This window comes from Pangasianodon hypophthalmus, chromosome 13 (assembly GCF_027358585.1).
Source record: "Pangasianodon hypophthalmus isolate fPanHyp1 chromosome 13, fPanHyp1.pri, whole genome shotgun sequence".
NCBI lineage: Eukaryota > Metazoa > Chordata > Actinopteri > Siluriformes > Pangasiidae > Pangasianodon > Pangasianodon hypophthalmus.
The window spans coordinates 9892756-9920535 of record NC_069722.1 but is presented as its reverse complement, the minus strand read 5'-3'; the positions used below and the strand labels follow the sequence as shown (position 1 = coordinate 9920535).

The 27780-nt window shown below is 38.5% G+C and overlaps 2 protein-coding genes across 3 annotated transcripts in view; both read right to left on the bottom strand.

Moving 5' to 3' along the window:
* Window positions 1-3018: 3018 nt before the first annotated feature.
* On the bottom strand, window positions 3019-9722 carry si:dkey-225f5.4 (ZW10 interactor). 2 transcript variants are annotated; one of them, XM_026916952.3, is made up of 10 exons: window positions 9669-9722; window positions 9297-9393; window positions 8646-8769; window positions 8334-8491; window positions 8014-8070; window positions 7202-7344; window positions 6469-6634; window positions 6047-6186; window positions 5518-5680; window positions 3019-3697 (listed from the first exon to the last, which is right to left on the bottom strand). In XM_026916952.3, exons 1-10 carry the CDS (start codon window positions 9689-9691, stop codon window positions 3632-3634), a joined length of 1137 nt encoding a protein of 378 aa, XP_026772753.1. In that variant the 5' UTR covers window positions 9692-9722; the 3' UTR covers window positions 3019-3631. The 2 variants fall into 2 exon arrangements, with proteins under 2 accessions (XP_026772753.1, XP_034166207.1); XM_034310316.2 differs by having other exon boundaries at window positions 9665-9689.
* Window positions 9723-13796: 4074 nt separating this feature from the next.
* Window positions 13797-27780, bottom strand: part of igf2bp1 (insulin-like growth factor 2 mRNA binding protein 1) — a 41717-nt gene continuing 27733 nt past the window's right edge. Inside the window, exons 3-15 of the mRNA XM_034310315.2 lie at window positions 26579-26627; window positions 25258-25309; window positions 25081-25144; window positions 24174-24464; window positions 23738-23872; window positions 23306-23428; window positions 23071-23206; window positions 22863-22985; window positions 21975-22091; window positions 21780-21854; window positions 21312-21443; window positions 21046-21159; window positions 13797-18869 (exon numbers count right to left, since the gene is read on the bottom strand). Coding sequence (XP_034166206.1) covers window positions 18723-18869; window positions 21046-21159; window positions 21312-21443; window positions 21780-21854; window positions 21975-22091; window positions 22863-22985; window positions 23071-23206; window positions 23306-23428; window positions 23738-23872; window positions 24174-24464; window positions 25081-25144; window positions 25258-25309; window positions 26579-26627 — 1558 coding nt within the window. The 3' untranslated portion in view covers window positions 13797-18722. The remainder of the gene's footprint in view (window positions 18870-21045; window positions 21160-21311; window positions 21444-21779; window positions 21855-21974; window positions 22092-22862; window positions 22986-23070; window positions 23207-23305; window positions 23429-23737; window positions 23873-24173; window positions 24465-25080; window positions 25145-25257; window positions 25310-26578; window positions 26628-27780) is intronic.

Below are 27780 nucleotides of genomic sequence, written 5' to 3'. Positions count from 1 at the left end.
TCTCCAACTTGCAACTACGACATGAAAGGGTGTTCATGTTCAGGAACTCATATTTACTATAATTCCAATAGCACATTAAGGCAGAATAAATATCAACACCACAATGATCATAAAATATTTATAAAAAAGATATGTAGTCCTGTTGCTATGAATATCAAAGGATGCCATATTGTGAGAGACTAATATTATATTGTATTATGCACCAACTAATATTATATTATACACTAAGTGCCATGCTTTCTTGTCCAACATTGGTGCCCAACCTTCTGTGGCTTCTCTGAATGAGACAAATCCCCATAGCCACGGTCCAATATCTAATGGAAAGCCTTCTCAGAAGAGCGGAGGCTGTTATAGCAGTAAAGGGGGACCAACAACCTATTAATGCCCATTGTTTTGTAATAGGATCCTCATTGGTCAGGTGCCCATATACTTTTGATCATCTAGTGTATATTTGCAGCATATTGATTTAATACATACCTGGCTGGTATACCACAAAGTGGGCTCATAAAATCCAGGATTATTTGCAATAGCCTACTTTAAATGAGCCTGACTTTAAATGATCACGCCAGACACAGTGTGTTCCATTAGCAAACCTAGCTGCAACCTGTTCCCACTAATTCAAGAGACAAACAATTGCAGAAATAGCAAAAAAAAAAAAAAAAAGTTTATTAAACTCTGCAAAACGTTTTTACAGTGAGTCATTATTAGACCAAATAATTAAAGAATTTAACAAGTGTTCATCAATTATTCCATTAAAATTAAGGTTTAAGAAGCAACATGGGCAGAGAAACAAACATGTCAAGAGGTCAATGTTGGGTCTATAAAGGTTTATACCATAGTGCTGTTGAATGTTTGATTCTGATTGGTCAAAAGAGGTTGATTAACTTTCCATAACCGTCTCGGACAATATTTCTGGCTCGGCTGACAGGAGTGGTCTTCTGCCCATCCACCTCAAGCTCAATGTTTTGTGCATGCTGAGATGCATTTCTGCTCACCACGGTTGTAAAGAGTGATTACATTAGTTACTATATCTTTCCTGGCAGCTCAAACCAATCTAGCCATTTTTCTCTGACCTCTCTCATCAACAAAGTGTTTCCACCCACAGAACTGTTGCTCATTCAGTGTTTTTTTGGTTTTTGCACCATACTGTGTAAACTCTAGAGACTGTTGTGTGTGAAATTCTCAGGAGATCAACAATTTCTGAAATACTCAAACCAGCCCATCTGGCACCAACATCCATGCCACAATCAAAGTCACAGAGATTACACTTTTTCTTCATTCTGATGTTTGATGTGAACATTAAGTGAAGCTCTTGACCTGCATCGGCACGATGTTTCGCATTGCACTGCACAGGTATTCCTAATAAAGTGGAAGGTGAGTGTATCTACAGTATAGTTTCCTAGCTCTGTGGATGGTTTATCCATTTTATGGCATTTGGCTTGTCCAGTAGAATTGATCGAGGCAAGCTAACCTTCACTATTAACCTGACAAAAGCATACGCTGCCATAATACCTGAGTGGGGCTTATATAAATAGTGTTGAAATAAGCCTGGCTTACTGATTTAGTTTGTTTTGTGAAATACTTCCCTGGACTAAGCAGTCAGTAACCTATATTAAGATTAGGCTAATAGTAATTCTACATTTCAATCAAACAATATTTCTGAATTTTTATTTAGAATAACCTAAATTATCATTATCCGAGAGCTGAGACCAATCATCCCCAAAGCCCAAAAGCCCACCAGCACTTCTCATCCTACACAGAAACAGAGCAAACATGACAGAGTGAGTGAAGAGGCTTTCCTCCCTCCTCACACGTGGAATACAGAAGTGGGTCAATCTGCCCTCATAACCAACTTTTCACAGCCTCTTCCTATTGGTCAGTGCCAGTGTGGGCCTCACATCTCTATGAGCCAATAACTGATGAGCAAAGACCGTGTGAGTGTAACTCAGCCGCTCATTAGCTGAGAAACAGGTAGGACTAAAGGAAGGGGGAAACACTTTCTAGGAAATTAACAACGGTTGAATGAACCACAAGTAACTGGACTTGAGAATTATTCTTTTACCAGGATTAATGAAATAGAACGGTTTTAAGAGGTTTACATTTAGAGCAGGAGCAATCCTGCACTCTTGAGAAAAAAAAGGTTAAATGTAGAACTTGAAAGGTTTCTTTGCTTTGTCTCTTGGTGGAACCCTTAATGACACCATGTACAACCCTACAACACAGGGGTTTTGTTTTTTGGAGAGATTTCCAAATGGAACCACTTTAGGAGGAATCTAAAAACCATTAACTATCCAAACAACCATTCACGAACCCTTATTTTCTAAGAGTGGGTAACTATAAACACAAACTGATATGTGCTGCCTCCTAGTGGTGATGTCTGTTTATACATAAACAATTAAGAAAAAGATCAATTTCATATAACATATGCCAGTGTTGATAATTAGGTCACTGGGTATAAATACTGGCAGCCACCTTTCAGCTGCACTAATAAATTGTGCCAGTTAGCCACCACAAATGGTGATGATTTGATTTAATTTTAATTATAATGCATTAGTTCATATTCATGGATGTATTTAGTTTTAGTCATGGAAGATCACCTGATCTCACATGTTTTTTTTTTTTTTCTCCCAAACTTCAGCTGTCCAGTTTCAGTGAGCCCATAGCCTCAGATTCCTGTTCTTGGCTGACAGGAATGGCACCCAATGAAGTCTTTTGCTGTTGTAGCCCATCTGGCTCAAGATTCTACGTGTTACGGATTGTAAAATGCTTTTCTGCTCACCAGTTGTAAATTGGATATTTGAGCTACCATAGCTTTCCTGTCAGCCCAAACTGCCATTCTCCTCTCATCTCATTCCGATCTCTCTCATCAATAAGGCATTTCCATTTTTCACACCATTTTATGTAAACCCTAGAGACTGTTGTGTGTGAAAATCTCACAAGATCAGCAGTTTCTAAAATACTAAAATCAGCAACAACCATGCCATGGTCAAAGTCACTGAGATAACTTTTTTTTTTCCCCCCCACCCATTCTGATGTATGATGTTAACATTACTAACATTACTTGAAGCTCTTGACCTGTATGTGTATGGTTTTATGCCACCATATGTTGGGCAGATTGAATAAATGTATGAATGAGAAGAGGTACAGGTGTTCCTATTTAAGTGGCTAGTGAGTGTATAGAGTGAGATATAACACTGGATCAGTTCTCTATAATTCTCTACATTTTCTATTGGATAAAAGTCCTTTTAAACTACCTATTGTGGGACTTTTTTTCCCCCAAAAAATGAATTTATTATACAAATACACACACAGAATGATTTAGTACACCCTACAGGAGTTTCCTATATAAGGACAGTAAGATAGAATACACAGAACAAAACAAACACAGAAAAGACAACACTTGATGTACATATTGATGCTCAAAATCTGTTCCGGCTGACGCATTACTTGGTGTAGACAGGTACTAATCTCACTGGATAATTATTTTTTCAGTTTATATACATTACCAGTTGAAACAAAAGACTATTTTAGTATACACATACAGTTGAGATACAGCCATAGTAAAAAAAATTTGTACTGATTCACTTTGACACTGCAGTTCACCTGACTAGCATGATGCTGCAGGCAGTGTTCAGAAATCTGGGTATGACGAGAGAAACTCAAGCCAATCTGTCAGAGTAGGATTCATCACAGGGGGCTGAAAAACAGAGCAATAAAATCAGTGAGTGTAACAACATACATTTATACAAATGTGCAGCATTTATATACAAACAATTTCATTCTGTACAGTTCTTATACTATGTCTATCTTTTCTGAAGGTTTCAGATTTATTACAGTGACTCAGTCAAAACTCCACAGGATTTTTTTTTTTCAAATGAGGCATGCTTGATGTATTTAGAAATAATGGTAAAAGTTTCCCAGGAGATGTACCACTGAAAAGTGAGGCTAAGCTAACACCCATCAATATTAACATTAGAAACAAAACTATATATATTTTCATTAAAAAAAAGAAAAAAAAAAGAATCTGAATCACATTTAAAAAAAGATATCCTGAATCTGTTTCCACAACACAAACACAACTCTCAATAACTTTCATTCACATTCTATGGCCAAGTTAAACGTAATACTTTTTAAAGTTTTTTTTTTTTAATGTGACTTCCCATGTTATTCACTGTGAACTTTTGCAGTGATTATATACCAAATATTAATACTTATGTTATCAGTTATTAAAATAATAATAATGTTAATAAAAGCTTGACTCAAATGCCCCTAAAACACCTTCAAATACACTCCCATGTTATTCACTGTGAACTTTGAATGAAATATTTATGCTATAATGTGCTGTTCAGGAACCATTTTCTTAACAGGACATGGCTATACTTTAGCTTCAAGTCCTAGTGTAGCAGCACACATCCTCACAACAGGTTACAGTTCAAACTTCATGAAGGTTCTAACTGCCACTCATTGCTTGATTGAAAATCTCACTGGTGTACGCGAGTAAAATGGGCTTTATCTTGTCCTTCAGTTTTGCCTTTAGCTAGTGAAATGCATGCTTAATTGGATCCAGGTCAGGTGATTGACTGGGCCATTGCAGAACATTCCACTTTTTGCCTTTAAGAAAGTCTTGGGCTGCTTTCGAAATATGCTTTGCTTAATTGTTCATCTACTGAAGCACTGTCCAATGAGTTTTGAAGCCTTTTGCTGAATCTGAGCAGATAATACAAGGGAACTAGTTCCACTGGCAGCCATACATGCCCATACCATATGATGAGGGGGTATGCTTCAGGTCATGAGTGGTTGTTTCTCGTCTCCGTACTCTTTTCTTCTTGTTTCAGAACTGTACAGGCTTTTTTTCCCTGGCAAACTCTAATCTGGTCTTCCTGTTTTTCAGTCTTACCAGTTGTTTATATTTTGTGGTAAACCCTCTGTATTTACTTGAAAGTTTTTGATCTCAACTGTTGTGTAGGTGTTTTTCTTCACCTAGGAAAGAATTCTTCTGTCATCTACCACAGTTGTTTTGCATGGTCTTTTGGGCCCTTTGGTGTTCCTGAGCTTGACGGTGCATTCATTATTTCTAAGAATGCACAAAATAGATTATTTGACCAAACCTAATGTTTTTGCTATCTCTCTGATGAGTTTGTTTTGATTTTTCTGCCTAATGATGGCTTGCTTCACTGCCAGTCAATGCTCTTTGGACTTCATATTGAGAGGTAACAGCAACAGATTCCAAATGCAAATGCCACACTTCAAATTTAAAATTTTAAAACAAATTAACATCAAATGAAATCTGATAGTCTGCTCTTTGAGCTCATATTCATTATTTAATTTCAACTTCTAAACACAGTGGTAGACAGCATGAAATAACAATAACTTTGCTAATGTCCAAATATTTATGGACCTAATTACCTAATTTTGTAAACTGTAATTTCAGACATTTTAAGACTTTAAGGCACAGGAGACACTCTGCATTGTGTACCATCACAATACTGCAGTGTGAATCTCTCCTGACATTTTTACCTGCAGGGCAGAGAGATTGAGAAGGTTGCCATCTTTGCGCACAGCAAGCAGTTTGGCACGGCCACTTGATGGATAGCCCTCGTCCAGCTCCAGGTGGCACACTGTGGTGGCGGACTTGAGGAAGATCAGCAGGCGCTTTGCTGGACACCAGTCAATTGCAAACCTGAGACACATTTTTTGGGTTAAACAACTTGCCTGAAGGAGACAGTCAAATTTTACTAAAATGAAGCATATAGTCCAAATCTGGTTCATAAGAAGTGCCAGAACACTTGAGGTAAACTGAACAGAAACAAAAGTAACTGATGACATTAGGTGAACTGTGTAAGGCAGATGCTACAATGACAAATAACGAGTCATGTATTTTTACAATAATATTTAAAATATGCAGTAGTATTTAACTTGTGATTTTGGATGTATGCAAGATGTTATTTTTAATGACTGTTTTTCAGTTTCAGAAATACTGACAGCTTCCCTGATGTGCCGTCCCTGGAACAAACATTTCAGTTTTGCATTACTGTGGTCTCTGTACCTGGAATGCAGAGCCTGGATTTCAGCAAGCATCTTTCCTTGACTAATGTAGCACTCCATCACTTCCAACAGTGCAGCACTCAGCTCTCTTACAGGGCCTTCCACTGACTCCTCTAAGAGGCCAGCAGTGCCCTGAAAAACCTGAATTGGACAACACGTCTTAAACACAAGCAACATCTTTTCTCTTGTACTCAGGGTCACAAAGCCAGCACAAATAAATAACTCTGACCAAAAAAAAAAAAAAAAAATAAAATAAAAAAATAAAATAAAATAAAATAAAATAAAATAAAATAAAATAAAATAAAATAAAATAAAATAAAATAAAATAAAATAAAATAAAATAAAATAAAATAAAATAATAAATAAATAAATAAATAAAATAAAATAATTAATTAATAATAATAATAATAATAAAAGTCCCACCTGCAGGCGGAAGTGGTCTTCTGTGGTCATGGTGACAGACAGATGCAGAGGCTGCAGGGACTGCTGGGTGGAGCGGGGCAGAAGCTCTAGACACATCTCAGAGGGGCTCGCAGACAACAACCTGTACTGCATATTAGCCTGAGTGACTTCTAGGGTAGCCTGCAACCTGAAAGAGGATACAGTTACAGCCAGGTTGATGAGGGATGCTCACACCAGGTTAAGCACTGAAAGAGTCTGCGGGTTGCAAAGATTCCAGCCAGGACCTCAGCTATCATTTCTGTTGCTAATGAGCACTTGATAAATTAATAATAAACTAATAACAAAGTTTGTGCTTCCTCTGTTTTTCTAATAATAAAATAACTCATAATAATAATTTCAATAATTGAAAGTCGTCTTCAGACCTACTCACCATTTTAGGGTTTTGATGTATTACTATTTTACTAATTTTTTTCTTTGATGACGCATGCCTATACACACAGAAGCATGCATTGGTTGCCATCTGCTACACAAAACTTTTTGTTATGCAGTGGCCTTAAGCGGCTGGATCAGCAAACACTGTTTATGCATAGTGTGAGCATGTCTCATGGTCACGGTTTACCCAAACCATGTCTTAATACACCATATGAGACTGATTTGTCTGGATAAGCAGTTCGCTACACTAGAGACCGTAATTAATCAATATACTGTATGTCTTACATTGAAACATTTAAAGATTTTCAAAGATGCTGCTCACCTGTCTCTAAAAGCCGTCCAATTAGCCACCTTGGCTAACTGTTCATCAACTTGAATTTTGAGTTCAGAAAACCGTCTGTCACAAGCACGCAAGGCATCATGGGCTCTCTGCAGGGAATCGTCTATTTGCAGATTCATCTGTTTCTGTGGGTCAGAAAAAAATGTGTGATATTAAGGATAAGGTCATATTAAAATTAGAGCAAAATAGGAAAATATTTTGGAATTTCACACTCTGGTAGAAAAATTGCTACTTGCAGAAGAATTATTTGTAACAATTCTGACAGAATTCAAGGCTGTATCCCAAACCGCACAATGCAGGGTTCAAGCAGAGGCCTTGAATCACTCACACCTCCCGTTAGTCACTATCCAGCTAAGATTTATCTCAACAACTTCATGACAGAATAATAATATAAATTCCACAAAAGTATAACTAAATCGCAGCTTATGAATTAATATTATTAAAGAATAATATTAGACTCATTCACTCTCTGACTCATGTATATTTACACTGACACATGCTACATTGTAACACCTCCTGATTGGTTTTGGCTCCTGCCAATCACAAGGTAGTCCGAATTTTTCTATGCCTGAAATTGGGGTGTGATTTTGTTCCAGCTAGACAGCCCTGAAACAGTGCAGATTGTGAAATGCTATTTAAGTATTGTCAGGGTGACCCACAGCAGCTCTGGAACTGGAAAGTTATTGTCCCCTGACTCAGAAATCCTTGGTTTTAAAATTGGGAAAGAAAACCCGTCACCTTGTCCTTTTGGAATTGTGAGTTGGATCATGATTAAACTACAAATGAAATCTTACCTCAGCTCTCTGCTTCGACTGTAGTGCAGCTCGCTCCTGTTCCTTGCACTCCTCTTTCTGAAAGAGATCATATTTAGTAAGTGAGTGTCATTTATAGAAAGTTCTTTATATACTGTCTCCAGTAAGGCCACAGAAAAGATTTGCATTGATCTGGAGGAGAATTCTAGATGATTGAGGAAATAAAATGTGCCAAAAGGAAAATCGACAGTGTTATTTCCCTAACGATTCACTGAAATATGATTCAATGAAAGACTAGGTAAAGAGTAAAAGAGAAAGAGACACAAAATGTGCAGAGGAGAAAAAGAAATAGATCAAAGTACTTTCTGTTCCAGGGCAACGAGCAGAGCCTCCAGCCTTTGCCGTTTTTTGAGTAGCTCTTCCATGCACTCCACCAGTGTGCCTATCAGCCCCTCCACTTCCTGGACGTGCTCAAGATACTCTGCCTTCAAAGCCTTCCAGGGAGGGCTGGCCTCATTGTCTGTGTACATGAGTATACACAATCAATTAGCATTTCCCACCTAGTGCATATACCATTATTCAGGTACTGATACACAAACAAAACCAGTGTTCCATTCTAGTAAACACTGTACGAAAGCAAGCTCATACCAGGACCCCAAAAAAATCCCTCTCACCTGGTTTGGGTGGACATGGTTCATTCAGGAACTGTTCTGCTGACTCCAGACCTGCAAGAAGCTTCAACATATCATCCATCACACCATACTGTTGGCACATGATCTTCTGTTTCCGTCTGCAGTCCTATTCGAAAGAAACAAGCCACATTTACATATGATAAAATATACATATACATATAACAAGACAATGTGAAAAATTACACTACTGCATGTCCATATTAAACCAAGCAAATATATGTTTTTGGTTCAAGTGCTTTATTGTCTACTTATGTTCACCTAGACCACAGGTTCCCAACTCTGGTCCTGGAGTATCCACTGCCCTGCACATTTTAATATTTTCCCTGCTGCTCCCTGGTGGCCCAATGGTTAAGGCTCTGGTCAGAAGGTTGGGGTTTAAACCCCAGCACCACCAAGGTGCCACTGTTGGGCCCTTGAGCAAGGCTCTTAACCCCATCTGCTCCAGGGGCACTGTGTCATGGCTGGGGTTAGAGCACAAGGTCAGCCATGACACAATAAAGGCTTCTTCTTCTTCTTCTTCAGTTACTTAACAGCCTTCTGGGTGTGTTTGGAGCTGGGAAAACACTAACATGTTCAGAACAGGGCTTACTCCAGGACCAGGGTTGGAAACCTGTGACCTAGACCAATGCTTACCATTAAATAAGCTGTCATAACTTTTCCCTCTCCAGCGTCCTGAGCCTCGGTGGATTCGCATGTCTTCAAAAGAGAAGGGTCAGTTCTTTCTAGTAACCTATGTTCAGATATGACAGTTAACAAATATAAAAAGATAGGTATAATTTTCTACAGAAATCTGCCAGACATGTCACCAGCGAGCTGACTAGAACCTAACGTTACTTACACACCAACTATAAAACCCTTCATGCTATTTAGCACATAATAATATGGATACTTTATGAACAAGATAACTATATTTGTACTGCATATAATTATATTCATATTTATACTGTTTTTTTTTATCGTAAATTCTTTTTTTCATTTATTAATGCATTCCCAAAACATACGTACGCTACTGCTCTTTCAGTCGCCATTTTTGTTTTGAAACTTACCCGCGCGATTCTCATTGGTCAGAATTAGCCCCGCCCCTTCGTCTTTTTTATCTTCTTCCTTTACACATTTTAAAGACGGCTTGCAAAAGCAGCTACTCGGTGCATTATCGCCCCCAGGTGGACTGGAGTGCGGCGCATCGAGGGTGTGGTTAATGAAAAGTTTTCAAACTTTCAGCCCCGTTTGTTTAAATAAATAAATAAATAAATAAATAACCTGCTTTCACTGTAGTGATGTTCCTTGGTCTAGAACAGAGGTTCAGAGCACCCCATTTATTATAATTAGTTAGATAGATAGATAGATAGATAGATTCAAAAGCAAGTTTTATAAATTTAAAATTATTCAGTTCAATTAAATTCCTAGACAGACAGACAAACAGATAGACAGACAGACAGACAGACAGATAGATAAATAGATAGATAGATAGATAGATAGATATTGGGCACACTATTACTGGAGCCATTAAAACTTTTTATTCCTGAACTCTTCATCCACAAAACCTCCAACGGTTACACTGTATTAAAATGTGGACTCAGAACACTCTTAAAATCAGTTTTATTAAAGTTCATTTATTACAGTTACTGCTGAAATTCAAACTGCCACTCTTTAAGGTGTTGAGCTTTAGATAAGGAGCTGTACATCCTACAAGAAACATTCCTGTGACAGATTTTAAACCTAATAAATTCAAGTGACCTGCCAGTTCGACCTGCAGCTCCAGCAGCTGATGAACTGTAATACCGCTGACAGCAGTACAGCTGACTTCCACCTTATTTTGTCCACGTTATTAAACAATAGGAGAAGTGCGGACCTTCTGGTTACACCAAAACACATCAACACTTCCTGTGCTCTTCTTCTTCCAGATAAATCCTGCAGCTCTTGTTCACTTCTCCAAGCTTGTGTAATAAATGCAGCTCTCACTTTCACATGCTGGGAGTACTGACAGTGTTTCTCCTGTTTCAGATCTGTCACAGCATGTACACAGGAACATGAGCATATTACCATGCAGGAGTTATTTAATCCCAAATATTTAACCCAATCTTATTTACATGCAGAAATATTTACTTTACTATATGAGACTAATATTTCTGAGGACCTGTTTTGTAAATATATCAGCAATTACATTGCTGTCTACCCTTATACGAATATTAAGATCTATATTCTTATTTTATAGAAATATCTTATTTGGATTGTTATTTAGACCTTTTAATGAAGAATATGAAGACTAATAGGCTATATTCTGGCCATATATACACATATGTTTAAGGTTATTGTAAATTAACAATATTTTTAAATAAAATATAATATTGCAGCAGATTAAAAGGCACACAAAATTGTACAAATGTGCTTTTGATTATATGGTGGGATTAAATATCAGTATTACTATTATGTCATGACTTTTATATGCCTATCTCTTGCTATAATTTCATTAAGAGCAACTTTTAATTTTTCCAATTTCAGTGATCCCTAATGAAAAAAGCTGTAATTAAACTGCTTTACAACTGAGTTAAGTAGTTCAGAACAAAAGCAATAACAACAACAGCAGACTATCATTTGTTTTTTTTGTTTTTTTTACCAAAAAGGTTCTCCTTTGAATAGATTTCTGTCGATGAGAGAAGAGCTCTATTTAAACTTGCCAGGTTGATCATTAAGGCTGATCATTAAACACTGACATTTTCATATATATATATATATATATATATATGTACTGTATAAAAGTCTTAGGCACCCTATTTTTTTTAGTACAAACTTTGTTACAGATTTGTATTTTATGACTTCTACATTATTGATTCAGTACTAAAACTTTTTAGATTTCCAAACATTAGTGTTCCAGCACAAAATTAATGTATGTAAGATACCACTTTTCAGAAAAAAAAAACATAATGAAGGCTGCTGTGTTTTGCTGACAGTCAAAGTCTCCAGAAGAACTGTGGCTGCTCCTGCAAGATGCTCACTAAAACTTACAGCTCATTTCCTTATAAAACTGCACAAATTGTACCTGAGACTACTATTTTTTTTTTTTTTAAAGTGAAGGATCATCACACCAAATATTGACTTTGAATTAGCTTGCTGAGGATGAAAGTTAGTAATAACCTAATAACGGGGATGAATGCTTTTCTTTTTACGAGTTTGTTACCGTATTTCATGGAAATGTAAACTGAGAATCACAGTAAACATAATGTAGTTTCACAGCGCTTTATAGAAAAATGCTGAACATGTGTAAGCTGTGTTTCTTCAGGCGAGTGGTAACTGCTGTGTGTAAGGAACATTTGATCATCGAGACATTTGTTCAGTTATCTAGCTTAAGAGCTTTACTGTGTCATGTATCTTCTTTCCAAAATAAAAAAAAAATCTTTTGATATCGTTTTAATGCCAGAAGAAGGAATAGCCTATTGAAAACAAAGTATAGCCTCTTATTGTAGACAGTTAAATCAAGCCCTTAGGATAGAAACTGATCTATAATCTATGATCCATAATATTAAGGTTAAGAACTCCGTATAATAGCTACATTTTACTGTCTGTACCTGTGTAAAAGTAGTGCTTCTCCACTTCCTAAATCAGTTTAACCCCTCTCCAATTAACTGTAACACCCATCTGATATTGATATTAAAATTGAGGCCATTTCCATGCTGTATACCAGGGAAGCTGGACTTCAGAGAATCAGTGTCACTTTTCTGACAGATCATCAACCCAAGAGCTGTTTCCAGTCTGTAATCCTCAGCTTATGATGCTCGCCATCTGCTAATAGATAACCTAGTTAATCAGTACTGCTTTGATGCCCTTGGTCTGCTAAATCATCTTCAATATACACAGGTCCATCTGTGTAAATATTTCCCTGTCAGAAAGGGGTCCAACCTTTTGAGGCCTTTTTTTTTTTGTTTGCAAAGAACTTTTGAAGAACCCAGAGGCTGGAGTGTTCTTTGCATGGCCCGTGTAGTATTCAGAGCAAATTTGTAGACAATTTTCGTCAGCTCTAAGGTTATGATTACTCAATATTATTATTATTTAAAAGAGTTATTTCAACTCTTCTGATGAGTACTAGCAATGAAAATATGGCTAATTCCTTTCAAACTGTAGCTCATCAGATTAAAACTGCTCTCACTGATTTCATATTATCTCTGTAATATTTGCCAAACTATTATACTATTTATGGCTATTATAATACAGAAACTATTACACTACTCCTACTATCATACTACGGAGTGAAGTGTAAAATGATTAATTCCAAAGGTTAGCAGCATGTGTGATATCAACTCTAGAGCAACAATCCAGGCAGATCATGTTCTAAGACTGTTTTATATTTATAGCAGTATGTGGCTTTCCAGGTGCAATCGTTGGAAACTTGCTTCCCTACACAATTTATATAATTTATATTATAAATAAATAATCAGTTCAGCTCATAGTATTAGAAAAAACACTGAGTGGTGGAGCAGTATGACTTTTATGGCAGTTTTATTCTAAACCCCTCACCCACACCCTCTCACCCACACCCTCTCACCCACACCCTCTCACCCTCTCAGCCACAAATAAAACTGGGACACATTTACCGGTTTTCTCATCTTTTAATAACACATTCATATCTATGCTCTGTATTGTTTACAAGAAGTTCAGAACAAATGTGGATGAGAAATGAAAGAAAACTGGCAGGCAAAAAGGTGAAAGTCCAGATAGTGTCCATGGCACCTGCTATAAGAGGGGGCTGTGGGTTGGGGCTAGACGTGATACATCACTCTTCTTCCTCTCCTCCTCCTAAACTGTGCCCTAGTCAGCTAAATAGGCCCTTACTTGCCTGTTGCATCAATAAAGATTAAAAAAAAAAGAAAGAAATGATTTCAGTATCATGCTGCTCTGCAATGTCTCAACGAGTACTATGTTGCAGTTCACAGAGAGAGCGAGAGAGAGAGAATTCTAATGCATCCAAAACGAGATACAATCCTATGTCATTCCAAAAAAGCAATCAGAAAAATTAATCAAATAAAGGATGAAGAATTGCAAACTTAAGAAAGTAAGTCAATCTAATGAGGAATGAAAAAGAAAAGAAATTGAATAATGAAATTGATATTTTCCTTTTTACTTTCCCTCCCCGTTCCGTTTATTTTTATTTAACAATCAATCTTGAATAATGGTCTAAACAATGGCGAAAACAAAAATCATCTTTGGAAGAAAAAGTATTCTTTTTTTTAATACACTATTCACTACAGTATATGGAGATGCTTCTACCCAGTTGTTTACATCATTAATTATTTTATTACTTATTTTTCATTTGAGACTTTTTCAAAACTTTTTTTTTTTTTTTTTTTTACTTTTTTGTGTCCTTTTTCCCCATTTTACATTTGTCCTATTTATTCATTTGTTCTCTAAGAGGTAGATCAACAAAAAAAAGTTACTTGAATATAGGTATCGTGCTCCTTGATTGAAGAAGATAAAATGAAAAGGAAGGACTGTGGGGTGGAAAGCTGAGGATGAGAGGGACTCCAGTTTCCCTTGATGCTGATCTGGGACTCGGTCACATCCAACGTCAGTCATTACAAAAGAAACACCAGTACAGATCTCCGAGTAACTTTATCAACACAACTAAGGGAACTCTGTGACTGTACGGAGCACTGGTTTAATGGGAGGTCGAAAATAAGCAGAATCAGGAGGTAGCGTAATGTGTTTGAGGGTTATTGAGCACTTCTCTTTAGTGGGTATTTACATATCATGAGTGAAGACAATGCTTCACACTTTGACGTGCTCTCAAGAAACGACCGAGTAGTGACACTATGTGTAATTTAAACTAGAGGGTTCTCCATGTTCCTGATCCTTCACTGCTTGTCTACAAACCAAGTCCTCCCAACACCAAACACCCAGATCATCTCTGCTCACCAAATCCTCACCTCCCTTCCCTCTATCACGGCCTCAACTCTAAAATAAAGAGTGACTGGAAAAAAAAAAAAATGAGAAGCAAAAGGAAAAAAAAATAATAAATTAAAGAAATTAAAGTGAAAAAGTAACATGCACTTTCGCTCTTGTCAGGTTGATAAAACAATCTTATGGCTAAGTCTTGAGGTAGCGTTTCCTAGTTATGTGAGGTTTAATTCGTCATTAGCACCCAAATGGTTTCTTTGAGCGAAGGCCAGAAACTAGCAGGATGAAATTCCTGTGGTGCGCATCTGTCTGTCTGCTACACCTGCCTAGAATGAGGTTAGATCTGTTGCCTATGTGTAAATCTGTGCACTGAAATGGATAGACTTTTTATCCTTTTTATATTTCTATGATTTCCAGAGTATTAACAGTCCTTGTGAAGGAATTGCATAAGAATCACAAAAAACATGCAGTTGTGTTCCTGAAACTTGTAGTATACAGGTTGGGGTGGCATTTTGTATTTTTTCTTTCTTAAACAGAGCGAGTGCTGAAGTGGAAGTTATTAGTCTTCACACTACACCTAGAACAGCGTGAACAACCTAGATCGGGTCTTAACGGAGTAAATAAAAAAAATCTGTTTGGCACAGGTGTTAACTGCATTACGAGTGACTGGTTAGTATTTTAAATGATCTAATAGCAGTAAAAGAGATCTCTGTGCTTTTCTAAAGAAACCTGATCGAGAGAGAGAGAGATGGAGAGAGAGAAACAGAGAAAATAACTGATCCAATTGAAGGCAATACCAAATTTTGGGGGGGAAAAAATAAAAACTGAAAGCAAGGGTCAAACGACTGAACAGAACTGAGAAAACAGACACAAACAAGGCCAGCGTGAGAGAGGGTGAAGGTCTATACCAAACCCAAACAACAAAATGTCAATCATATGTAGCAAATAATGTGAGTAAAGGAAAAACAAATTGCGAGCTGTGTACAAGGATGAAAGGAGAAATAGATGGAGGACAAAATAAGTGAAAAGGAGAGGAGGGAGATGAGTGTAGTATTCATCATACGTTCGGCAGCACTGCATGACTACTCATTTTAGTGACCTAGAATTAAGATCCAGCAAATCTGTGAGAATATAACAAAGCCTAAACTCTGTTTAAGTTAGCTTTCATAAATGTCTACCTTTATTTAAAAAAGAAAAAAGAAAAAAAAAAAAAGTCGGCCCATCTTCCTCTCAACTCTTTTACAACTTACATTCCAATTTAAAATTGAACAGCTTGACTCCATATTTCCCCAGTTTTCAAAGATCCTAGAGATTTTTCAGTTATGTTCCTTTTTTTTTGTTGTTTTGTCTAAAACTGATGAAACAGTACACAACCAGATGTCATGTCCAAATAAAGCTTGCTGTTAAACAAAAGGCTGCAGTCTGAACATATCTAAAGTGGTGTGTGTGTCTTAGGGTCTGACAGAAATCTACAGGCTAGAGAGAGAGACAGACTTCTTCCCACCTGAGGAGGAGAAAATTTTCCACATCAATGCAACCCGAACCAATTCTACCCCAGCAGAATGCTGTCTACTGAGAAAAAGGGAAGCGTTAAAAAAAAGCAACGATTTCAACCTGTGAGTGAAAACGAGCACACAAAAAGCGCCATCTAACCATGCGCAGGTGGAATGTGTACTCATCGAAAAAGGATTCTGGCAGTATCTACAGATCTTTCGCCTTTAAATCGCTACATATTGCCCAGCTTTGTCCATGTGTCTTTTTTTTTATTCTAAAAATACAAAAATTTTCAGTTGCTTATTTTTTTTTTAGTGATTTATATACAGGTTAAATCTGTCTCTGCTGTGAAGTGACTGCTTTCTTCATTTTTCGCTCCCATTTTCCAAAGTATTCTCATTCAGTTAAAAAAATATTTAACTGAGACCATAGGATAGGATGTTTTTTTTTCTGTCTTTTATAACACCCAGACCACTTTTCCTCAACAAAAAAACTATACACTTAAACTGTTTTCCTTTTCTTTCTTTTTTTTTTTTTTTTTTTTTTTTTTTTAGAAAAAAAAAAAACAAAAAACAAAAACACGCATCCCATCATACGGACATATAGGATGATAAGTAAGTACTATGCTGAACCTAAACTTGATATATAATTCGATGTATTTACTGAGATGCTACTGGGCTGCTTCTCACCATACAGTCATGGCACAAACCTGGCAACCGAGGCAGACTCCAGGCCTTCAGTGCATAACATTCATTGCAACACTGCTGGAGAAACCAATGAAATAGAGCCAGATAGAGGTGCAACTCATCTTCAGCCAGAGCCACTTTCAGATATTAATAAAAGCCAGTATGTCAAACATTTGTAAGCTGTTCATGCTCGTTTGAGTCAGGTGATAAAATGCCATGACTGTGTCGCACCACTACACAAAAAGCCAAACACTTCAAATTCAGTTGGATATAGGTCCAAAGACAACTGTGAAGAACCTGCTAGCACTGATTCAGCAAATACCAGGAAATTCATGCCTCTTGCCTATATGGATCTTTTTGAAATTAAATGTGGAAAGGTGGGGGGTGCCATCCATACACACACATACACGCGAAAACTAGGGGGAAGAAAAAAAAATATCCAACAATAACTAAAAATATTTCTTCCTTAAAAAAATAAAATATTCAGGACTATCAGCTTTTATATAAAACACCAGCAAGCCAAAAAAAAAAAAAAAAAGGAAAAGAAAAAAAAGCCGTTAGGAATACTGAGGTAACAATACCCTGAGGTAGGTTTCTATTTTTTTCTATCTAATCTGTTCGAAGATGAGTGAAGAAAGCCAGCTTTCTGGCCTCCTCATCAGCATACATCGAATGGAGTAGGGGAGAGAGAGAGAGCGCAGAAGCCATTTTAACATCACCTGCTGTTGACCTCTGACCTAAAGGCAGGTGGAGAGCTGGGCCATGGGAGGCTGCATCTTTCATGTGATCTTAAATCAAAGGCCTTCAAGTTAACAGGACTGATCGAAGATTGGCTCCTGCTGTCAAAGTCAAATTTGTATTATTTGGATGATAATTTAATCCCATTCCATCTTTCCGACGCACGAAAAGTCAGATTTTTTTTTTTTTTTATGAGAACTCAGCAGCTCAGTGCTCTCTCATTGGCTTTCAGTTAAATCTTGGTTAAAAACATACAGCAAAACCCAGATACTGAAAGCTAATTTTAAATATCTCAAAATATCTGTGAAAGATGGTCTGATCCCAGTGCCACATTCCCTTTCCACTGCCGTTTTCTCTGCTCTCTGAGGGGCCAGGTTAACTCACATATCATATATATATAATATATATAAAATATGCCATTTGGGTGTGGGCCACGCACCGCCAAGCGTCACGGGCGTAGTTCAGGGCTGGAGGTGAAGTTTACGTCTCGGAGCTGAGCCTCTGCAATAGAACTGCAGGGTCAGCCTCGGCCCGCCCACTTACTGTACCCTCACTGTGCTTCAACAGTGCTTCAATACAAATTCATGAAGATTATATTTACAACCTCATTTTTCTTCTTCTTTATTTGTCCTTACCCCCAACAGTTTACTGCCAGGGACTTAAAGAGCAGTGTTAACAGCTATGGCCCCTCCCGTAATTTCCCGTAGGCAAAGGATGAGCCACTTTATTGACTCGATGTGATGGGTTCTCTGCTCCCCTCTCCCCACCTCTGCCTCACTGCATTTCATTATAATACCTCTGAATAAACATTTCTATACATATAGCTCTTCTTAAAAAAACACCCTTAAAATACTTGAGTGACTGGTGATGGCAGGGGTACCCTAAGCGTGATACAATTCGTGAGAGCTTCTCTCAGGACTCTCAAGGCCATGTAGCCATGATTATTTCATAAGCTGCCACAAGGAGTCCCTGCCATCTCCAGTCAGTCGACCTGGCATCTGGTCTCTGTTTCCTAGTTCTCTCTCTCTTTTCTTTTTTTTTTCTATTTTTACATCACTCAAAGTTCTAGTTTCTTTTCTCTAAACTTTTGTACTCTCTCAGGCATTTTTATTTCCTTTTTATTCCCCTCTTTGTTAAATGCTCATTTCTCCCTGTCTACCGCTGGGTCTGTGTGTCGCTCTCTCTCAGTCAGTCCGCTGTTTCTCCTCTGTCTGTCCATCCGTCTGTCCGTCCAGTTTTGGGCTGGAGCCCGTTACTTCCTCCTAGGCTCTTGGGTCATTCCCTGGTGGGGCCCAAGCTCTGACAGGTTCTGTGGGTGAGATGCCTGAGAGCCTCCCATGCCACCTTTCTGCTGCTGCTTAACTTGTGTCAAAATGTCTCTGATCTTCCTCTGGGCCAGCTAAAAATAAGAAGACAGTATTCAATTTATAGTCATTCCATTACATTTGTCTAACACATCACCTATTCAGCAATGTAGCTTTAAGGATTAAGGGCAGTTTTAACAAATACACTCACTTACCTTTAGGTACACCTAGCCTGTACCTCTACTTACTGGCTACTTTATCAACTAAACCTACCATACACTATATATGTGCACTTTGTGTTTAATTATAGTACTTTTTACCCATAATCCTTCACAATGTTGCCACTTGAGCTGTGCTTTACTGAAGTATAATTGCTGGATTTGGTTACTCCTCTTGGACATATGCGTGGAGATAAAACTACTTCAGATCATCATTAGAGCAAACAAGAACACAAAGACATCTTGATTAATGTCTTGGGCTAAATGATTCTACCAGCACAAACTGTTCAGTAGCAGCTAGGGGTGCAAGGATACATAGTGAAATGAAGCATCGCCATGCAATAATGTGACAATGTGCATCATGGAAATGTGTGATATCATCATTCTATTAATTATGCATTTCATGCAGTTGTACTGTTTGAACACTAGAAGTCCCAAACGGCACAACCCTTAGAATTAAAACAGACAGAAAGCACGCTGGTCATGTGATCACATTCTTTTGTGGCGAGCCTGTGATGTCATCTGAACTTGTGAAGCAATCGATAGCCCGATAGCTCCGGATGGCAATGTCCAACACACATTATACATTACGCAGTTACAAGACTACAATAAAACGGTTAAAAAGAGCTCTTCAGTACTTTCAGTCAACACATCCCCACACCTCTGTGACCTATGGTGCCCGAGAAAGAGGCTACAGAAACCCGGCACTTTAGCTGACTTTGGAGCTCAATTTCTGCTCATTATGTTTCAGTTGATCAGGTCTGACACTTTGTTTATTCAATCAAATTTATAAATTTATTTATTTATTTATTTTTAATATATTGTAAACCTGTAATACATTTTGTTTACAATTTTAAACCTGTTCATAACTATTTTGAATTTATTTAATTTTACACAGATAAAATGCAGTTTTGCATTATTTATTACACAGAAATAAATAATTTTTCTTCATTCAAATTTTGTTCAAATTTTCGGAGACTCGAACTGAACTGAACTGTGATCGCAGTATCGTGAATCCAATCAAATCATGACCGGAGTTGTTACACCCCTAGTAGCAACGACATCTATCTAACCAAGAAAGGAGATGTCTGAGCTCCTTTCGAAATTGCTATTTTTAAATGTTATTTATTGTTACTGCATATTTCACCTCAAATGCCAGTCACATGACCACCTAATACCCACCACAGAACTTTCACAGGTTGAGTTATAAAGATTCTATTTTCATGGGTTGAGTTATGCATTGGGAAAGAGACACAGTTGCCTGTGCTGAGAATGATCTGGCATCCACTATTTATCTGGTTAATGGTGGTGCTATGGTGGTCCCTTTCTTTTGATGAATGGCGTAAAGGAGGTGAATGTATACATACAAAGTGCATACATATTATGAATGAACCTGATAAACTGACTAATGTCTATATGTACAAAAGATGAAAAGTATATAATATGTATAGTATATACAGACAGGTTACAAATTAAAGGACAATCTGGTGGCCCTGGGGGCCTGAGGGAAGTGTCACTGCAAATCAGTACAAGTTATTCTGACTGATCAGCTTTATCCTATAATGAAGCATTTCTATCCTGATGGGAGTAGTGTCTACCAGGATGACCCCGCACCCATCAAAAGGACACAAGGGCTCACTGAATGGTTTGGGGAGTATGAAAATGATGTAAAGCATATGCTACGGCCTTTACAGTCACCAGATCTCAACCCAGTTAAACACTTGAGAGATTTTGGACTGAAATGTTAGACAGCGTGCACCAGCACCATCATCAAAACAGTAACTGAGAGAGGAGGTTTTAGAAGAATAGTCTTCATCGATCTTTCCAGAGACCTGTAGGTGTTTTGGAGTTATTCTAGTGGCCCACCAGCTTACTAAGACACTTCATGTTGGCTTTTCCTTTAATTTGTCACCCATCTGTACATTTTAAGATGTTGTCTAGTAGTAAGGAAACATCTAGTAACTCAAGGCACCTGGACCTTAAGGTATTAGCCTTATTAACAGGGAAAAATCAAAAAGTAAAGTAAGAAAATGTGCTCCTGTGTGAAACATACCTGACTTGCATAAAAGTGGCCGATGATTTTGACAATAACCTGGTCCTGCTCATCAGGAGTCTGCTCTCTAGGAACCACCACCTCAGCTGCAGTTAGGTTCTGTAGCTCGTTCACCTACAGGAGTACAGTGTAAATTATTAGCATTAGTTTTAATTATTTGTAAGCTCAACCAGCAGATATAACTAACTAAGGATTTTCCTCAGAGCCACGAAGTGTCAGTGTGATTGCCTGTCTCATTCTATTTAAAAAATGTAAATATCCCTCACCGTCTTTCCACCCTTCCCAATAACTCTGCCAGCAGCTGCTGCTGCTACTTTGATGTGCGTCTCCAGCTTCACTTCTTCCTTCGGCCCAAAGAAGTTCTCCTCCTTCAGCTTGCCATATATTCTTCCCTGAGCCTAAAGAACAACAGAAAGATGATTTAAATATTGATAAATGGATAGTTAGCTGTACTTGGGTACATGGACCTAAAAACTATCATATGAAGAGACCCAAATTAAAGCAGTCAATACAAAGACCCTGAAGAACAGTGTTTCTTTCATATTTACTTTCATATTTACTCATAATGTTAAAACACGATGATGTTCAAGAATATTAAAAGATATTTGGGAACATTTTTAACATTGTCATTCATATCTGTGTTATGTTGGGGAAAATGGTCCATAAGGAGTGACAGAATGTTTGGCCACAGATCACAGATGCTGAGGTTTTTGAGCGGTTATACATATTCGTACCTTAAACTGGGCCTCAGGTGGACCAGTAACAATGACCATGCGCATCTTTGAATCAGGTGTCTCCGCTGGTGCAATCTGAAAAAAGAAGAAAAATAATCAGCGAATTAGCGTCAACATCCCCTAAAACATCTTTAATTAAGAATGATTGTAATTTGCATAATGGCTTTGTGTGTTGATGTGTTAGCAGCTCCACACCTTAATGGAGGCTCCAGCAAAGCGGCTCAGCTGCTTAATGTGCTGGCCCTTCTTGCCGATGATGGCTCCCACTGCTTGTGCTGGGATGTACACATGGACTGTCTCCTGCTCAGGAGCCTATGGACATAAAGTGTAGGATCAGGCAAAGCAATAAGTAAGCAATAAAATACAAATGTTTTCCAATAAGAGCATGTCCCTAAGCGTTTTCATCTTATACCACAGCAATTTCCCAGCGATTACATCTTGTTTATTAATTAAAGAACAACATGATGTACTTTTTATTCTAATATTGTGGAATGTCCATGAAACAAAAGCTAGTTCCTGTTATCACTTACGTTATAGCAGCTACATAACAGTCATTCCCTCACCAGCCTCTTTTTCTTTCTCTTGAAGGTAACAAGACAAAAACGCAACTTGTCACGATACAGAGAAACTGCAAAGTGCAAAGTCCTCCGTCCTGAAGACTTTCCCGTGTCGGAAAACTTACTGACCGTTACAAAGCGCTGACACTGGAGACTCCTTCCGTAAATGTTTAACATCTTCCCACAGAGAGCGTCACCATATCAACAATCATACGTCTTTATTTGTTGAAGAGCAGCACGCTTTAATTTTTTTTATTTTTAAGCTTAGATTATCTGGAGCATCCACATATAAGCATATCCGCATTGGTATAAACCTTTGGTTTGTTTTGCGGACAGAGCTACCGTCAAGAAATTAATCGACACCTTTTGCCCAATCAGAAATGAGAATTCTTATGATTGAAATCAGTACCTATGAGCCAGGTAAGTAAAACTAATGCCAAGACATCCCTTCTCCTCTCATGTTTTATGAATATAGCTGCTAGACTTAATCACTTGTACGTTTACATTTATGCAAGCTGTGTCTTACCCCAAAGGAGCCATATGGGGGACAAACCCCAGGGTTTCCAGGGGGAGGAGGAGGCATGGAGGAGGATGGAGGGAAAAGACCAAGCGCTCCAAGGTTCAGTCCAGGGATGAGGTGCGTCTGTTGCTGGAGATGGACAGAAATGAAACGTGAGCACAAGAGTCAACCTAATATATATAAACCTCAGAGTTTCACTCCATCACACACTTACATTCATGGCAGCGATGTCATTATCATAGGCCTCTCGCACTTTCTTCATGATTTCCTGCTCGGCCAGGCAGCAGGCCTCAATGGCACCTTTCACTGTGATGGTTCTCTCAGGGTTATACAGGGTCAGATCTTGCAGCCTGCACAGAGAGAGCACCATTCAACATTCAAACTCTCGGAAACAATTAAGGTCAGTTATGTCTTAGGTAATGAGAGGATGTGTTTGCTTGTAGACTTACGGTGAGATGGTGATCTTAGTGTCAGTGTCTTGTTCCACTTTTTTCAAATTGCGCCCCTCTTTGCCGATCAGACGACCTACAAAGTTGTTGTGGGCAAGAATCTTCAGAGGCACCTCATCAGCACTGGCGAAAGAGAGAAAAAAACTTCACCACTCATCTGAGACCAGTGCACCAACACTACAAACTTAACTAAGCTTTAATTAAGGTTATGACAGGTGAAACTGCTCAGATCACCCATCCCTAGGGCAGTAACCACCTTGTATTGCCCAATTCATTTTGGAGCACCAGAAAATGAGAAAGAAAACTTTTCACTTGGTCAAGTGAAGTGCCTGGAGAGGTCATATGGCTTTAGGCAAGCGTGGTGTTAATCTGGAAAGGTTTAATGGAATAATACCCCTGTTAAGATTTAATGAATGTGTGGAGCTCACTTACGTTTTGGTGTCTTTGGCTTCCTGGTGCATGATGTCAAGGATCATGCGGCAGGCCGCCGAGCAGCCCTCGGGAGTCGAGTGGATGCTGATGGGCTTTTCTGCAGCCCCAGCATTCTCTTTACGGTGGACATCAATCCTGAAAAGGGTTTAAAAGGGTAAAATAAAACTGTTGTTAGAAAATTGAACTTTGAAAGCTACCGAGTCTTACTGCATTGTGCTACACTTATCATTTGCTTGACACAGGAATACTGGACGTCACTCTTGTCTTATACTTGTAGCAGTAGTTGCATCTTATATAATACTGTATATGTATGAATCTCTATATTGTTTGTTAAGTTACACTGTGGTTCTGAGAGTGTATGGATGAATAAACATGTATTCAAAGACAAGTTTATGATGATGATCATCACAGTCACCAGCATGCAGCAGGTACTCACTTGCTCTGAGTCTGCTTGGTGATGTTGCGGATGGTGGCACCCTCTTTGCCGATGATGGCGCCCACGTACTGGGTTGGTACAAGCAAACGGAGAGGTATATCAGTGTGCTGATGCTTGGAGGGCATCCCTGTGCCAGGGGCACCCTGCCTGGAGTTGACACGGGCACCGTATCCAGAGCGCCGACCATTGTCAGGGCTGCGCTGGGAGTCAACATCCAAGCTCTCGTCAGGTATGTAGGACACGCGCAAAGTGTTGTTCTCAAACTGGTAGCCATTCAGCTTTTGGATTGCTCTGAAACATCCAAATAAAAAGACTTCAGAACATTTCTAATAGAGATAACATAATGATGTGAGTAAACAAATCAAATAGCAGAGAAAGCTTGCACCCCAACTCAACAACAGATGTTTTACAAGGACTTTTGATCAACATGATGTTTGATTTAAAGTTGACCGCTCACAGATGGTCCTGCAGCACAGCTAATGCACCACTAGGTGTCACAGCTGTGCTGTGCAGCGGAGAAACCCGAGTTCCACTGTAATACGCAGCCCAGTGAGCTTGATTTCTAGCATAAAACCCCAGCACAGGTGCAATGTGGGGGTCATTCCAGACTTCAGTGACATTATCGTTCGGCATGAATTAAAACTTGCGAAAGTTGTGAGTTACTAGACAAGTTGTGAAATGAGGACTTGCTCATGCGGGACAAAGTAGGTACATGGACATGAAGAGCAGCGTTTGTTTTTAAGTTTGTAATGTATTATGGTTCTTACAAGTTCCATTTTCAAACTTTCATTATCTTAAAGTTATGATTACTTTTGAAAATTTAAAAATAGCAAATCACTGAGCCAATGCAAGGTCAACCGATAATGTTCTAAGGAAAAATAAATAAGACACCAAAACGTGCACTCACTGTCTGGCCTGCTCCCGAGTCGCATAAGTGACGTTCACCACAGCTGTCTCACTTTCTGTGTTAACTACAGCCAGAAAGAAGGAGAGATTAAAAGAAATTCATGAGATGTTTGATAAACTTGGATTTAAAATAGATCAAACAGGCATTGAATATTGTCAGGCAAAATTGTTTGCTCACCTTGTTCACAGTTCTCAACAGTTCCATACTGTGCAAGTAGACCATCAAGCACCTGAGAAAGAAAAAGAAAGGACCGTGATAGGAAAGAAATTTAAACTTGGAGATGGCTGAACCTGAAAGTGGTGGAGATGGCTAAACTTTACAGACATGTAAAGCCACCAAAATTAAGATATCAGCACACTCTAGGCCTACTTCCACTCAGTGCTACTCTCCACTAAACTCACAGCTCAAGGTGGGACACCTGGACACAAGTGACAGAATATCTCCAGGTTTTGAAAAATAAAATCTTTTGAGTATAACCCTGAGCCTCATTCAGATTCAAACTAGTAGTGCTGAATCTGTTCAGATTCCGACCTATCTGCTGTGCACAATGATGTGTACAATGTGTACGAGTTCCTAAACTGAACACAGATCGGCAATCGGACCCATCGGACCCATCGCCCCCGTGTGGCTGATGGAGGAAGTGGAGACAGCGGAACACGTGGCCCAGTGGGGGCTGGCCGAGTGGAGAAAGACCCGACCCACCTGGTGCTGCAGCGTGCTCCGTGCCACGCCCCGCAAGTTACATTTCACACACAGGTGGCACAATGGTGCAGGACAGCAACACACAGTTCCATATTGAGTTTTTTCAACCCTCTAAATAACACTATATAAAAGATTACCAGCAGTGTTGAGTCTTACATCTTACATCACTCTTACATCATCTTGATAAATGCAAGGTACTGCAATCAAAAGGGTACAACTAAAAGAGGAAAATTCAGTTTAAGAAAATCCAGTGGGGTCACAAAATACACAGAATTCAATCACCCTGACTGCCAATGATCTTAATGAAATAGACTTAGCACATACACATGCATTCAAAATATAAAATATATGTGTGTGTGTGTGTATATACACACACACACACACACACACACACACACACACACACACACATACACTATACGAAATATACAAATATATTTCGGAATGGCAGTTTTGATCAGTACAATTCTCTTTGGTCTGCAACAAAACCTGCTCAAGTTCGTATGTTACATTGCACGCTCAAGCCTTTTTAATCTCTGTCCATATATTCATCATGCCACAAGAGATTTCAGTTTCTGACAACCCGAAATCATTTTCCCAGAAAAAAAGGGGCATCTTCTTGTTGTCTCTGTATTTACCAATTCATAAAAGCCCTGTTTTTCCTGGGAGCACTTGGAGTTGTAGCATCTACAGCAACAAGATCGTTTCCATTTCCACAAGGCGAAAGTGGGCTGTGTCTGGTCTATCGATACAGCACAGGGCAGATTCATTTACTAGATACAGAGAGCACACTCACCTCCCATTGTAAATGCGGTGGAATGTTTCTAATCTGGAGTTTCCTGGTCCTGTAAGAGGAGAGAGAAAGAGCAATGGTGAGACACTTGGCTCTCTTATTTTAAAAGACAAACAAATCTTAACTATTATGATTGTGCATTAAAAAAAGAGAAATATTTACAAGGGACAAATGCAATTGGATGCAAGTACCATAGAGGAATAAAAATATTTCCAACAAATCAACAGTCTGGTCACAATTCACTACATGGACTCCCTGTTCAGTGGCAGTACAATTCTTTTCCAATTTAAGCGAAGATTTAACGCAACGTAAAATGACTAATTAAGCTTAACATATTGAATTTGATTATTTACCTATAAATGAATAGCATGGGGTCCATAGACATTATGCAAAATCACTAAGATCTAGCATTATTACTATTTCTTCCCTGTATAGCATGCCAATTAGTGTGCTCATTTTAACTATATTCTGCTAATTAATATTATGACTCGAGTGTTTATTTGATGTGACACATGGACGCAATGCTACAACACACAATAAACATCACGTAAAGAACTCAAGTTCCACCTCATGATGTCTTCTGCTTACTGGTTCCACTCTTTCATTCTCAAAAGCCACAACTGGCACCAAAAGCCACAACAACATCTTTCCTTCGAAAACCTCCCAACATTTTTCTAGGAAAAATATGGAATTAAGACAACTTGCTCAGTTGGCAGCGGGGGGAAAAGTGGGAATGACTAACACAACTGAAGTAACACCAAAAATAGCTTATAATAGCACATGACAAGTAAGAAGATATGTATTTTTTTCCCCACTTTTTTGTACGTTTGCTAATTCAGAAAAGTGACAAAATTGAAGCTGGGAAACATCACAGTGGAGCTAAGGGTGAACAAAAAAGCAAATGAATAAGTGAAAGGGACACCTAAGACACATATAACCAAGTACTGAGTGGCTAATAAAGTGAAATGTGGTGAAGAAAGAGAAAAGCAGCAGTAGGGTGAGGGACAGGGTGCCAGCATGAGCAGGGTGAGAGAAAACGGCAAGTAGAGATTGAATGGGGATATTGAAACCGGACACTGACGACTGTAGTACGCTGCCAGCTGTCCTGGAACCATCCCAGCACATGGGCATGGGCAAGAGGAGGGCAAGAGAATGGACAGAATCAGAGGAAAGAGTGAGAGAGGAAGTAATAAAAGAGTAGCAAC

Bases quoted from the DNA above. Each gene is read 5' to 3' on its own strand.
- si:dkey-225f5.4 (XM_026916952.3), bottom strand. From the start codon at position 9,691: ATGGCGACTGAAAGAGCAGTAGC. The intron at 9,394-9,668 runs GTACGTATGTTT...ATCTGAACATAG, and splicing joins GCGACTGAAAGAGCAGTAGC to GTTACTAGAAAGAACTGACC. The intron at 8,492-8,645 runs GTGAGAGGGATT...TCATGTACACAG, and splicing joins ACCATGTCCACCCAAACCAG to ACAATGAGGCCAGCCCTCCC.